Here is a 15,990-nt window from a genome sequence, read left to right as displayed (position 1 = left end):
AGATAGACAGATATGCTATAGCTACAACTAAAGAAATGATAAAACATGTTGGTTATTAAAATTCTATTATTGTTTGCAACATATTTGTGAGATAATAACAATTAAAGACTATGGTCTTCAGTCTTCTGCCTGGATGTAGTCTATTATGTGAAAAAACAATGAAAAACAATGCAATTTTTTTGCAGGAATCACTAATGTCATTCACAGCAAGTCCAAAGAAATGCATTGCAAGAAAAAGCATAACAAAGAGTGGGGAAAAAGTAAAAACAAAACAAAAACCTATACAGAAATATAGTCCACTAAGATAGACTGATCACCACTATACTTCTATATTATTGGACAGTAAAACTGAAGTTAATCTGGGTTTTCAAATTAGTGCATTGGGTAGTGTTGTGTATCGCATTGGTTTGACAATCTTTGCGCATTTTAGAATAAAAAACTACATTTTGGCAACCCAGGAATTCAAGCAAAGACAAAATCATCAAATGAAACTGAATAGTAAACATACTGAATTATAGGCTACCTTAAGTTCATTTTTAAAAATAAAACTACATGCTGATTCAAACAAAACTGCAACAATCAAAGACTCATTCATCTGTGTTAGGTACCACCATTATACTTAGATCTCAAACCTCCATACCTTCAGGAGGTTTCTCTGACTTGTCTGAGCCACTTCACAAACATCATAATTCACATTCACAGATCTATAACAAATTAATTAAATTAATTATTTAAATAAACATTATCATTAACTGCTTTAGTCGAGGAAATAAAATGTATATATATATATATATACACATACATATATATATATATATATATATATATATATATATACACATACATATATATATATATATACACATACATATATATATATATATATACACATACATATATATATATATATATATACACACATATATATATATATATATACACACATATATATATATACACATTATATATATATATATATATATATATATATATATATATATACACATTATATATATATATATATATATATATATATATATATATATATATATATATATATATATATATATATATATATATATATACACACACACACACACACACACACACACACACACACACACACACACATCACAATGCTACATGTACATTAGGAATTTGAAAACACCACAAATTAGCACCAGCATTTCAAGGTCATCCACTGCACACCACCAGCTTGCACGGCTATGGCTTCTTGCCTGAACAACTGCTGACTGGCACTTGCTATCTACACAAAGCAAAGTACAGTCAATGGCTTTTTCCATCCCTCATTAATAACATTCACATTGGCCTTCATGTTCAAAGGGAAGTTAATGCATCAGTACAGAGTACATAGTGTTGCTTTCCCTGCTAACAGAAGAATGTCAGACAGAAGCCTATGGCAGTGACATGCCTGTGTCCTCCCCTCCCTGACCTAATGTATGTGACCTAATTTCAGCCCCTCACACAGAGAATGAAGCCTGCCAGCAATGGAATGAGGTTGAGCAGCAGTAGCCACAACTTCACCACCAAGCCAGAAGAGCTGGAACAAGGGTCTGAGAAAAGAAAAGTGATTCAGCAGCACATCAAGTAAATGCTTTCAAAAATGCTTTTCTACTATCTGCAATCTAATTTAATCAAATTCAGCTGAGATGAATACCATCATCTGAAGTGTTAGGGTTTGGGAGCAGATGTGGATGGAAAGCTGAGCTTACCTATGTGCACACTGCGATTAGTGCTGATTGGTGGGAGCTCGTGAGGGAGGGGGCAGTGACTGCAGAAGTGTGAGCACACAGGGCAGATCAGCTGACCACGGTACACCCAATCGTTCACCTTCACATTTACGTTGAGCAGATGCCCAGCGTGCATGCACAGGAAGCTCTGCTCCTGCACCCACACCAGCAGCCCCTCTGCTGAGCACGTCGTCTGTGAAACAACCAACCAGCGTGGAAAGCAGCACACGCATCCTGGGTTGAATATGTATGACCTCGAAAGATTTTAAACTCTCAACATAAATTTTTAAAAAGAGTAAACCACTAATGTTTTTTAAGGTGTTATATTGTTCATTCAGTATTTTCATCAGTTTTGAATTTTTTTACTAGTCAAGTACCTTAACCACTGAGCTACCACTGCCCTCCATGTAAGATGCCCCACCTTATAGCAGCCACTTCCCCAGTCTGGGTAGGTCATGCGTTTATTGCATTGCTCCATGACAAAGGCTGACTTCTGGTACAGGCAGACAGAGTTGGGGCCATACTCCTCAGCTGCATAGTTCCTCCATGAGTCTGCCTCAGTGAAAGACATGAGAACATAACTCAAACTAAGGACCTCAGTTATCTTAATTTACAAACTGAAAATATCCAGGACTAAAGGACAGTGATATAGATATTTTATTATTGCAGCAAAACATATTATTCAAGCATAATCTCTAGCTTTGAAGAATTTGTCTGCCTCAAAGTGCTCTTGGCAAAGTTCCATATTTTGTTATTGGGTTTTACTTGATTATGCAGTTTAAACTGGACTTAAGTGTACTATATCAAAGGAGGTCACTGCATTATCAATAAGAGCAAACCCAGTCCCACACTTTAATCCTATCCTTCAAGAAAATATAATATGCATTGGTGTTCAGAATAATAGCAATCCAACATGACTAACCAGATCAATCACTGTTTTTGGTAGAAATTATATTACTACATGGCAAATAATTTACCAGTAGGTGTAGTAGAGTCATAGAAAACCATCAGACCCAACATTTATGATATGCATGCTCCTGAGTTTGTGTAAATGAATAATTAATTGAAACGGGTGTGTTCAAAATAATAGCAGTGTGGAGTTCAATTAGTGAGGTCATTCATTCTGTGAAAAAACAGATGTCAATCACGTGGCCATTATTTAAGGATGAAGCCAACACATGTTGTACATGCATTTCTCTCTGAAAACGTAAGAAAAATGGGTCGTTCCAGACATTGTTCAGAAGAACAGCGTACTTTGATTAAAACGTTGATTGGAGAGGGGAAAACAAAGAAGTGCAGAAAATGTTAGGCTGCTCGGCTAAAATGATCTCCAATACTTTAAAATGGAAAGCAAAAGCAGAGAGACATGGAAGAAAAAGAAAAACTACCATTCGAATGGATTGAAGAATAGCCAGAATGGCAAAGACTTAGCCAATGATCAGCTCCAGGGTGATCAAAGACGGTCTGAAGTTAGCTGTGAGTACTGTGACAATTAGAAGACGCCTGTGTGAAGCTAATCTTTTGGCAAGAAGCCCCCGCAAAGTCCCACTGTTAAAAAAAAAAGACGTTCTAAAGAGGTTACAATTTGCCAAAGAACACACGGACTGGCCTAAAGAGAAATGGAGAAACATTTTTAGACTGATTAAGATTGTTCTTTTTGGATCCAAGGGCCACAGACAGTTTGTCAGACGACCCCCAAACACTGAATTCAAGCCACAGTACACTCTGAAGACAGTGAAGCATGGTGGTGCAGGCATCATGATATGGGGATGTTTCTCTTACTATGGTGTCGGGCCTATTTATCACATACTAGGGATCATGGATCAGTTTGCATATATCAAAATACTTGAAGAGGTCATGTTGCCTTGTGCTGAAGAGGAAGTGCCCTTGAAATGGATGTTTCAACAAGCCAATGACCCCAAACACACCAGTAAGCGAGCAGCATCTTGGTTCCAGACCAACAAAATGAAAGTTATGGAGTGGCCAGCCCAATCCCCAGACCTTAATCCGATAGAAAACCTGTGGGAGGACATCAAAAATGCTGTTTCTGAGGCAAAACCAAGAAATGCAGAGGAATTGTGGAAAGTTGTCAAATCATCCTGGGGCGGAATACCTGTTCACAGGTGCCAGAAGTTGGTCAACTCCATGCAACACAGATGTGAAGCAGTTCTCAGAAACTGTGATAATACAACTAAATATTAGTTTAGCAATACTTATTCCTAAAGATTTTTCAGTTTATACAGTAATTATTTGAGTTTGTGAATAAAAATGCAGACACTGCTATTTTTTTGAACAGCTCAATATTAATTTTTCTTCATTTTCTGTAAAGTAATTAAAAAATTGATACATTTTTCTTCATGTTTTAATTTAGAATATAATGTGCAGTGTTCCCAATGCATGGAAATAAAAACTATTATAAGGATTCTGAGCTTTACTCACGTTTTTAAACACACTGCTATTATTTTGAACACAACTGTACCAAGGTAAATTTTACATCGCAGAGAACAGTAAACCTGTTCTAAACTGGGCATGATGAGTCCTTTATAGAAACCAACAATGAGCATCAACTAATTTGACAAAGTTTCTGAAGGTGCTTGAGGATAGTGAGGGCATGGAAAGGGCAGGACAGTCTGGCAGGACACCTGGCTGGTTTGCTTGGATCCTGCAGTAGGAGCTGCGCTGATACTCTCCACTCAAGTGCCAGCTGAACTCCTGGCTGAAGGGGCAAAAGTCAGCGATCTGCACTGCACCTCCATACAAGGGCAAATCCTCTTCAGGCACTCCAGGGATGCTGTCAAAGTACTGAGAAAAAGAGCACATTAGATTAAGCATTTTATTTTGAAAATATGATTAAATTATTTAGGTTGGTTTACCACTGAAAAAACAAAAGCTGGTTGAGGATGGATAACAGTATTCTAGAATTTGTTTAAACAGAGTGAAATGGATCAAAGTGAACTAAAGTCATCCCTGATTCTGATCAAACTTACTGTTTCCTATCAACTGACGAAGCATGAAAAAAGTATTATTATCATCATTATTTTTACCTGATACTCATGGGGAAGAGGCTGACCATATTTCTGCAGGTTACACACAGCCACTGCTAACTGGTCCTGCCTGCAAGAGAGCTGCAGTGGAGTGCCTCGCACAGAGTTACAGTACGGGGTACGGGTGGGATTCCTGCACATCACATTTACAAGCCTCTCACAGTAAAAGCCCTGATACAGGATCCTGTTAACCTCACAGTCAGCTGAAAACATAGCAAAGTTCTTGCACCTTCATACATAGAGTCTGGCTTCACTGTTCCATAATCCTCAGGAAATTATTACATTTTAAACATACATGAACATGTAGAGTGGCTAATATTTGATTAGTAATTGCAAGGATGTCAGCCAAATTATAAAGTTGAAATAAGATTGCTGGGAAAGACAAAGAGTCATTATTCGGGATTTCAAATATGAGGTGTAAGATATACATTATGCTAAAGAACTTACATCAGGCGCTGACGGTCAATCCAGAATTTACAGCTTTTCATCACAAAGTCACAGCCCAAATCTTTGCCCCATTCCAAATTCTCTGCCATACTATAGTTGGCAGTGTACCACCTAACACAGAGAAAACCATAAAGAAGGTCAAGCAACAGAAGAGGAAGTAATATCCAATATATCAGAAAGCCATGAAAGTCTAACACCTGAGAGCTTCTTTCTTCTTTACCATACATATTGGGAACCCAGCAAACCAGACCATCGTTTACTTCTCCCTTTTCCGTCACCCCGTACCCGCTTACCATAAGTCAAGTATTGATGTCTTATCATCAGAACTAATGCTCAACACTAATTATTCTCCAGGACAAGGGTATTACATGTAATACCTTGAACACAAAGTACGACAGTACATATATACTTTGTATACAAATTGACAGCATTTGGTGAGTCTAACATCTGTTTGTTTTTTTTGTTATCTTAATGTGTTATCCATTCTGAAGATGTTTGGCAGACCACTTACCCTGTATCTTCCATTATAGCCAGTGTGATCCTGGAAAACACTCTGTTCTGAGTATGAGATCCAGTCATTGCTTCATTCTATTGTTGGAAACATGTGTACTCAACTAAATAAAGTTTAGTAATAGTTTAATAAAAGTCTAATAATAATCCCTTAATAGTTTTGTTAATTATGCCTTGCTGTACCTCCAGTAAGCGCTTTTCCCAGTGATTCAGTTCTGTGCCTATGCCACCCTGGTTTTCCAGTTCCATGCCCTCTAGAATAGGGCACTTGAAATGTCTTCGAGCTTCCGCCTAATGAAGTGTAAGAAACACAGTTAAAAGACCATGTAGAAGCTCCTAATGTGTGGACTTATAAGTCTAGTAAGGAGGATGTCTATAAAGCTTTTTTAAAACACTCACTACAACCCGTGGTGTCACCATAAGATGGACCTCATGTTGAACCATGCGACCACCTCGGAGGTCCCACAACCGTGCTGCCCGCTTTATGACTTTATCACTCCATTGGTAAAGGCCCAGACTAAAGTGGAAACAAAAGTGTCTGCAATGAATCTATTTACAGTCACCAAAATAAACAGAATTTGAGATCACATCTATGGCACAAACATTATGTAGTAATGCAACAAATACTTTCTATAAGTTACCTTTCATTGAATGCTGGCAAGCCACTAGCAAAGCGTGGTGTCAGTGGTTTCCCATCATCATCATGGTAAAACGCAAACAGCCCTGCTGAAAATCCCTGTACAGAAAATCAAGACTGATTACTAAGTCGAAAAAAAAGACAGCTAGGCAAAACTGGTTTATCCAAACCTCCATTCACTGCACAGCACTCTTCCTGCAAGTGTCAACTGTACAATATCTGAAATCTCTAAATGAACCATAAAATTTGAGTGGTCATCTGTCTGAGACATTGTGCCAAAATATTAGCCCTCTTTGCACTTTGCCGCTGTTAGGCATAGCTATGACATCCATTGGGTTTCTTGTTTATGAACATTTCAGCAATGGAGAGGTACTCTAACATTATCCTCTAACATTACCCTTGAGAACACTTGACTGTCATTAGGCAGGTCCTATGTGACCGGCAAGCTTTGTATGATATATAGTATCAGCTTCATTTTCACAGTTGCAAAGTCGCAAAGACTTAGTTTTAAAAAAAATACCTTCTAACACATGTCTACCCTTGCAATGGATATGATATATCATATGATATATGATAGGTCTGAATGGAAGACATGAATACCAGTGGGACAGTCCTGTCTCTGGTAATGAAAACAGGGTAATTGTGTAATTATATAAGGCCCCATGTTGCAGCCATTATATAGAAGGTAACACATTTTCAGTGCTCACCAATGCATGTATGATCTCATGTTTAACAGTTGATAGCATCCCCTCGAACTCCTGAAGTTGAGTTGAGATCATATTTGGACACAAATTAGCATATCCAGCAATGGGCCTACAAACAAAGACAGCAGGGAACGTACATCTGAAAAGCATTTAAACACTATTTGAAAGAATGCAATAATGGAATGCCAATACACCATTTTCAACTTTATTCTATTTTTAGATTTAGACTCTATTTTGATACTTAGGAAACTTTTAAATCAGTAATAAAAAACAAAATATTATGAATGATGACATTAATGGCAAACTTTCAAAATGTCATACTCCCTGTGTATACCTATCTAGTTCTGCCTCCAGCTGGCAGTATGCTGCATAGGCCACAATGTTCTCCTGTCCACAGCGCTCTGTTGTCACACCACTCACATACAGCAGGAAATCGGCACTCTCCACGCCCTCGCCATCCGGGGCCCCCACGGGTCCACAGGACTTCCCCATCTCACTGCACACCCTACATTGCTGCACAACATGAATGCATTATAATCAGCTAGGCTTTGTTCATAACAAATTTAATACCACAAAGCAAATATCTGAATCTAACAGACCTGACTCAACTAGGGTTGGATTTAGAAAATGCTAATTTAATCTATGCAAACATAAGAAAGGGCAGTAAAAACTAAAAACTAGTTTGTATCAAGAGCATAATAAGAATTTCAGATACCAATTATCTTCCTCAGCTGAATCTCATTAAATACTGTCATTACTGTCTGATGTCATTATGTACAGGAGGTCGACCAGCACATGTACTCAGCAGTAACCTAACCAACATTAACATGGACAACATGGTCATCCTATAAGTACACTGCAAAAGACAGGTCCAAATGTGCAACACTTGTGCCTTCAGCATACAATTAATATCTTTACCATATATGGTTCATTGAATACTTTCTTAACAGAAGTAAATGACTAACCTGTAAATGTTGCTCAGGTACAATAACTGGTCCACATCTTGTGATACCTGCACAAGCTCCTTGGCAATAACGATGAGGATCATCTTTTTTTCTCAGATACTGATTTGTTGCACATTGTCTAATCAAAAGAATCATTGTTACAATAAAATAACTACATAACTACATATCCTGATGACCCCTTTACTGCCAAAAACTATAAACTATATGTTATAATCAATATGCAGTTTAAAGTTATTGCAAAATTTTACGGTCAGTTGATCCATAAGTAGGGCAAGACATGAATGGGAGAACAAATACCTGCTAAGTAACACAGTGCCTGTCTGTCTGCGCACTTTGAAAGCCCTCTGAAGATAATCAATGGCTTGTGGGAAGAGCTTGTCCTGTGGACAAAGCAGGGTAGAACATAGTATTGTTCATGTGTTGAATTAAGTTGTATTTGATCCTCCGTATGGAAAGAGATTTGATAGAGTACTAATAGCACACACTGGTAAATACCTTTACAAGGCTGCTCTTGTCTTCATCCAACCTAGAAAGGAAATAAAGACACATTGTTTAGTCTCCATACAGCCACAAAATCTTCTATTTTAATTTTTACAGATGTAGGCTACTACTTACACATCCAAACTGGAGTCATAAACAATTTGAACCTTTAACTGCTGCTCAGTGCTTCTTTTAGTCAGTCTCCCCGGTTTCAGATATACCTCATGTATTACCTAAAAGGATAGTCATGGAGTGTTTGGGTAAGCTGGTTTATTGCTGGAAAAAAATCTCTGCTTCAGTGGAGAGGCTGGAGTTTTATGTAGTTCTAAATGTGCCTAAAAGCGAGATATTATGGTATTTCAATGCCCAGTGCAAACTAACACACCAAAAGTATAGAGAAACGCAGTCTTTCACATTTTTTGAAGAGCTTTGGTGTAGACACGCACTTTTAGTAATAGTATCAATACAAAATGTGGTTTACTTGAATAAAATGAGCATATGTTGCACAGCACTTCAACAAAGCAAAAAATGGTTAAATGGGACAAATCTGAAAATTGCTAACCAAATCGGCACATATGAAATTACTATATTAATTCACACATTAATGATACAGTGGAATCTGCTGTCCTTGAGTGGTAGTGAAATAGTTTTGGTACAATGGGAAAATTCTGATAAATAAACATGCGCTCTCCAAGTCCCATCAATGATACTAGAAATTTAATATGGATTTAGCACATACTAAAAAAAAAAAGGTACAGTAGAATCTGCACAAAACATTCACTGCTGATAGGCCAGGGGCTACCACTCCTGCATGGTAGTGGAATTGTTTATGGCATTGTAGTCAATTCGAAGTATTTAACCAAAATCACTATATATGAAATGAGCATATTAATCCATCTAAAAGTAGTTTGAATTTAAATATGAATTTATGGGAGGAGAAGAAAGAGGGGAAAAAAAGTACAGTAGTAGTCTACCAAAAATTGCACTACAGATAGCAAGAGGCTACCACAGTTGAGTGTGCAATTGAATTGTTTTGCCATTATTGGAAAACTGAAAGAAAGCTACACATACTTTGATTTCTCTACTTTTTACCATTAAAGATATTAGCAGAGATGTTCACAGCTGACTATACAAGTTCGAGTCAAGTCTCAAGTGTGCAAGTCTGAGTCAAATTTCAAGTCCTCCTTAGAAACAGTTTGCTTTAATCTAAATATTTACTGTTCCATTTATGATGTTGATAATGTGCATCCTCTGTAGTCAAAACGTGGAACAGTTCCCAAAACCAAAAGTTTCATTTGTGTGATGCCTTTATTCAAAGCAACTAACAATCATGACTGAGTACAACTTTGAGCAATTGAGGGTTAAGGGTCTTGCTCAGGGGCCCAACAGTGGCAACTTGGCAGTGGTGGGGCTTGAACTGACAACCTTCTGATTACCAGTCGAATACCTTAGCCACTGCCCTAAATTTACACTTTTAGAGAACAAGAAAATGCAATTCGGAACAGGTAAGTTGCTTGCAGATAAATGGAAGAAGTTTATTTATACAGAGAAAGTAGTTAGAGGGAGAATCCAAAATGACAGAAAAAGAGCCAGTCCAAAAATGCAATATCGAGAGGGGAGGGAACCCCCCCCCCACACACACACACACACACACAAAACAAACCCCATATGAACAAATCCAGAGAGATGAAGCAAAAATCCAAAAAGCACAACAGGGACAAAAGTACAAAGCAAACAGCACGCACTAGGAAGCAGAGTGGCAATACTTCAGTGATCCTAAGTAACAGACAAGTTTAAATAAGCATGGCTTATAAGGAACAAGTGAATATAATAGTCAGGTGAGGATGAACACAAGTGATTGGTGGAATGTTGCTTGCTGTGAACAAGATTCTGGAAAATGTAGTGATATTGATTGCTAGCTGAGCTGGAAAAAATTGGTTGCATGACAGTACCCCCAGATATTGGAGGGTTTGTCCATGTCTCCAGTAATCCAGAACTAACGTACAGCGTATATGGGGTCTCCGTCATACTCTAGGTGGTGGAGGGGCACCAGGCAAGATCTTGTCCAGAGGGCCAGAAACCAAAGCTTTAAGCAGAGATACATGGAACAAACAAGAAGTACGGTAGTGTGTAGGTCTAACTGGTATGTGACCTCATTAATATGCTTGAGAATCATAAAGGGTCCTATGTACTTAGGACTAATCTTATGACAGTGACCAGCTTTTATGGAAATCCCTGGTTAAACCTCTGCACTGGCCCCTTGGTGGCGATCAGCTACCTCCATCATTGTAAGACTCACTCTATGCACTGATGTGTCATCCCATACGTTCTTACTCCTTTTCATCCAGTTCTCCACAGAAGGAATTTTAGTCATTACTGCTGTCCACAAAGCCATTGGGGGACTGATTTCCTAAAATACATTCAAAAGGAGTGAGGCTAGTGGTGGAGCTCGTAAGAGAGTACTGTGGCATTTTGGCCCACATAAGGAACCTAGACCAATCAGATGGATGATTCAAACAGAAAATAAACTGAGGACCTCTGTCAAGTAAAATGTCTTCAGGTATGCCAAAATTTCTGAACACATGCTAAACTAGTGCATCAGTTGTCTGAAAGGCTGTAAGGAGACTAGGGAAAAAGATCAATTTAACACCACGTGAGAAAGAGTCAACAAAATAGTTGTTTGCCCGAGAGAGTTCGGGAGATCAGTGACCACCTATAGTGATACGAATCCATGGTTGAGCTGGCACCGGGCTATTTGTACCTGGGCCGGAAGGATTGTCTCCTTGTAAACAGTGCCCCCTTCCTCCTGCAGTTGGTTAGTACCAAAAAAGGGTGGTCAGCCGCCTTGAGTGTCTCCATTCCTCTAGGGCCGACTTCTCTAATAGGAGTTCACGTTCATCAATGCCATAGCTACATTCAGCTGGGCATAGCTCATGGGGGCGGTCACAGGATGCAATTTGGCATCCTCAGCTCGCCGATGCCTGTATGGCTGATGTCTTATCTGAGAAAGGAAGTGTTCTGTAGGTGAAATTCGCACTTCTCACCCTTAACATACAACTAGTTGTTCTAACAGCTTTTGGAGAATGGAACGAATGTGTTGTACATGGGTAGGTAAGTCAGGAGAATATATGAGAAGGTCAATGTAAGCAATAATGTCCAATAAAGTCACGAAGTACACCATTAATAAATGCCTGAAATACCAACGATGCTACACTTAATCCATAAGGCATTACCCCATATTCAGTGTCCTCTGGTGGTGGCAAAGGCGGTTTTCCTCTCTTCCCCCGCTTTGATGCAAATCAAATTATATGCAATCCTGAGATCTAATTGTCAGTTATTCCAAAGATACCGGGTTGAGGGGTAAAGGATAAGGGTATTTCTTGGTGATCTTGTAGAGATCCCAATAAACAATACAAGGACGGAGACCTTCATCTTTTGTCTTCACAAAGAAGAAACTGGAAGGAACAGGTGAGGTGGATGTCTGAATGAAACCCCGTTGAAGGGCTTCATCTATGCAAGCTTCCATGGATTTCTCCTCCTCTTGTATGAGGGCATAAATATGAGCCGTAGGTAGCGTAGCCCCCGCTAATAACTCGATGGCACAGTCGTATGAGCAGTGAGGAGGAAGCTGAGTAGCTCCTAGAAGTGAGATGAGTTCAGCATGTAGGGCACTTGTAATGATATTACTAAGTCTTGTGTGGTGGGTTACTGATCCAAATCCCACAGCAGAACCATCAAGTGCAGCTAAACATAGAGTACGGAGAAGCAGCTCCACTTGGAATGTTCAACTCATCAACCAGCCATGCACGCATAAAGTTTCTGTCCGCTCCAAAGTCAATCAGGAATGAAAACATAGAAGAACCAAACAGAGTCAATGGTGACATGTAAAACAAATTATTTAGAAACCAACCCCTTTGTGGGAGGACTCACCACATTAGCAGGTGGAGTAGTCTCCACATGTTTGGAGATTATTCCAAACTGTTGATGCCAAGTCCAGAGCCTTGTCAGTTAACCCGGGAAGTAAAAAAAAAAAAAAAAAGCTATTTTGCTTTGGTCAGAGCTGGATGGACTATTACAAAAATACAAGATGCATTGGAGTAACAATTCTCTAAACATGTCAGGACCACCATCAAATTTATCAGGTTTACTCACAGGAAACAATGTGCTGTTAACAATGGATGAAGCAGGGGGAGCAGAAGGATCATGAGGTTGAGAAGTACTGCCCAAGACTTGCAATTTGGCAGTGAAGTTTCTCATGCTACTAATCAGCTTAGCCATCTGTGCTTGCTGTTCGACTTTTTTAGGAAGCGCATTGACAGTAATTGCTGTTGCTGGCCATGCAAGTGTACCTGGCTGGTAATGGCCTTGACCAGATCCTCAGTATCTGCCATTTACATGAGAGCGAAGTAGCCTGTAATATTCAGAAGTAAGATGCTCACAGATAAAGGGAAAAATGTATTTACACAGACAAAGTAGTTAGAGGGAGAATCCAAAATGCCAGAGAGAGAGAGAGCCAGTCCAGAAATCTAATATCCAGAGAGGAAAATACAACCAGGTAAACCAACTCAAAGGGAGAGACAAGAGGCAAAAATCCAAAAAGCACAACAGGATCAAACACGGAATAGACAATGCCCATAACTCAGCACATACTAAAAAATCTTAGGGACAATACTTCAGTGAGGCTAAGAAACAGACAGGTTTAAATAAGCATGGATAACAAGGAACCGGTGAATTCAATAGTTAGGTGAGGATGAACAAGTAAGGGATGAACAAGTAAGTGATCGGTGATTGGTTGAACATTGTGCATTTCTGTGAACAGGATTCTGGGAAATGTAGTAATATTGATTGTTGGCTGAGCTGGGAGAAATGGGTTGCATGACACAAGTTGAATAATGGAACATGTAGTTACAAAGCTAGAAACTCCTTAAAATGATATGGAGTTTACTAGAAAAAGTATTTATTAGCTATCAATCTAGCTAGTTGACTACCATACATTTTCTGCCAATTACAGGCTAGCCAGCATGTTTGCTGTCCATAACAACCTTTTGGTTGTGTTCTAAGCCTAAAATGTGACATCATTTTGCCAGTATCCGTTATTCTGATGCTGCATGTAGCACTTCGACTATGTCGTTCTGACGCATTGATTTTGTACTGGAAGGTCATGATTGCTTGTTGTGTACCCATGCTGAATTTAATGTCAGCGTGAGCACCGAGAGATGCAAAGATTCTGTATTAAAACTGATACACAAGATGCTTGCATGAGCTCAGACATAAAATAAGTTTTATTCAAACACTCAGTTAGACTGTTTTTCCCAACATTTAAATGTCATGAGTCTTAAGTCACGAGTTGAATCATCAATCAGTTAAACAAAAGTCCAAGTCGAGTTGCAAGACTTTCAAAATAGAAGAATAATCCATCTCTAGATTTTTGTGTTTCAATATGGATTTATGAGCTAATGGTACACTAGACTGTCCTTAAACTTGCACTGGTGATAGCCATGGGCTAGCAAACCTTACTGGCAGTGGAATTGTTTTGTCATTATTGGAAAATTCTGTGAAAAAAAGCTAATCAAAGCACCATATATGTAACTCGTATATTAATTCACATAAAAGTAATGTGAATTTAATATATATTTATGAAAAAATGTACAGCAGAATCTGCTCAAACTGCCGCTGAATTGTTTTGTTATTATGGGAAATTTCATAGAAATTGTTAACCATGCTTTCTCTAAGCACTATAAAAAGTTATTTGGACTTTAATATTGATTTATGAAAGAATGATATGGTAGAATCTACCCAATCCTATACTGGTGATAGCCAAACTGTTATTATTATGGGGATTATGCGACAATTCTGAGAAACAGCTAACCATACTTTCTCTATATGAAATTGGCATTTAAACCCCAATATAAAGATATTAGGACTTCAATATGGATTTATAAAAACTGGCACAGTAGAATTTGATAGCCAAGGCCCCCTACAATCCACTGGCAGTGGAATTTTTTATGAGGCTGGAGTAACTCCTGCCATGCACATTTGCAAGATTCTACTAGTGATAGCCCCTATTTTAGCTGGCAGTCAAACCCTAGGATAAACATAATGGAAAAATTCTCAGATACATATAGAAAAACCATTCAGTACTGTGCTTATTAAGGTATTTATATATATTACTAATTGTGTTTAAGGTAATGATGCAATATCCATTCAAGGTACATGCCGGCAATGTGTGCTTTCATGCAGCATCACATACAAATACATTATACAGATTTTATTTTTAAGTAACCACATTTACTAGGGGTGTAACGATGCATAGTGAGACGATTCATAGCGATGTAGAAATGTGACACTGTGGCAATGGACGACATTGCATTCTACTTAATATACTGTCTATTGCCGATGCATTGTTTGAACGCATTGTTTAAACACTTGACCTATGGAAACTACATTTTGTTTACAACTGTAAGCTTCTGCTCCTGAATTATTTTAATTGCAGGGGACTAAAGATTCTTTTTGTTTAAAAATTTAAACAAGAAAAATGTGCATTTTGTGTTCTTTCTACACTGAGCTTAACTTAAACCTTAATCATTATTTGTTCATTTTATTCAAGTAAACCATATTTTGTACTTATAAATTTAGTAAACGTGTATGTTAAAGAACCAAAGTTCTTTAATAAATATGAAAGTCTCCCTTTCTCTCTGCTTCGGTGGCGTTACCTAGCGCTGATCGAAATACCGTAGCTATAAGACATATAGACGCATGCGGATTTAAAGCGCGGTTGAATTGAGAGTGAATCGCTAAAGCGATTAGTTACCGAGACATGAATTAAGCCTAGTCTTAGACTAAAATGCAGTATCAATAGTAATTCACAATTTGTCTAGACTCAGACTTAATATGGGAGTAGGGAACAGGTAATAAAACAAAACACTAGCAAACTAGCTAGATGACCTAACCTAGGTTCCCTGTACTGGGCTCTGGTGACAGGCGACAACCGTCTGCTGTTGTTTTGATAGCTAGGCAAGGTACTCAGCCAGCTAACTAACTAGGTTTATGGGAACTGTAATTTCAGCACAAAAAAAGAGCTCGTAAGAGTAAACTTACTTCTGACGGCAAGGGCACTTTGTGGTTACATGTGTGACAGTGTGCGCAGATAAGCAGAAAGGAAAGTACACAAGCACGGCTAAGTGATCCAAGGAGCTTCCAACAGCCGCTTAGACCAGTCGCCATCATTTAACTGCTGCTGACAAACTCCCGACGTCCAAACCAAATATTCTCTTGCTGCACACGCAGACCTTGCAGTTTTAATATGCATACCTCAAACAATGGGGTGGATAGCAAAACTGTACATTCGATAAGTCAATATACATTCGCATTGCATATGCCGTTCATTCAGCTGACAACTCGCCCAGGTTCAATGTAAAAGCAGCAACAGTAAGAAAGAGTACAGAGATGCTT

General features: G+C 38.5%; 1 protein-coding gene across 1 annotated transcript; it reads right to left on the bottom strand.

Annotated features, from left to right (window-relative positions):
* Positions 1–1,084: 1,084 nt before the first annotated feature.
* lmln (leishmanolysin-like (metallopeptidase M8 family)) lies at positions 1,085–15,944 on the bottom strand. The gene is made up of 18 exons (XM_081713179.1): positions 15,637–15,944; positions 8,674–8,771; positions 8,554–8,584; positions 8,356–8,438; positions 8,059–8,176; positions 7,428–7,606; positions 7,097–7,202; positions 6,394–6,488; positions 6,152–6,269; positions 5,936–6,043; positions 5,754–5,830; positions 5,243–5,353; positions 4,796–4,928; positions 4,394–4,553; positions 2,173–2,303; positions 1,734–1,944; positions 1,486–1,574; positions 1,085–1,267 (listed from the first exon to the last, which is right to left on the bottom strand). The coding sequence occupies exons 1-18, from the start codon at positions 15,763–15,765 to the stop codon at positions 1,175–1,177; spliced, it is 2,070 nt and encodes a 689-aa protein (XP_081569305.1). The 5' UTR covers positions 15,766–15,944; the 3' UTR covers positions 1,085–1,174.
* Positions 15,945–15,990: the final 46 nt, after the last annotated feature.

The sequence above is a fragment of the Electrophorus electricus genome, chromosome 4 (genome assembly GCF_041902795.1).
Source record: "Electrophorus electricus isolate QZ-2024a chromosome 4, ASM4190279v1, whole genome shotgun sequence".
Lineage (NCBI taxonomy): Eukaryota > Metazoa > Chordata > Actinopteri > Gymnotiformes > Gymnotidae > Electrophorus > Electrophorus electricus.
The sequence above is the reverse complement of the archived record's forward strand: the minus strand, read 5'-3'. Positions and strand labels throughout refer to the sequence as shown.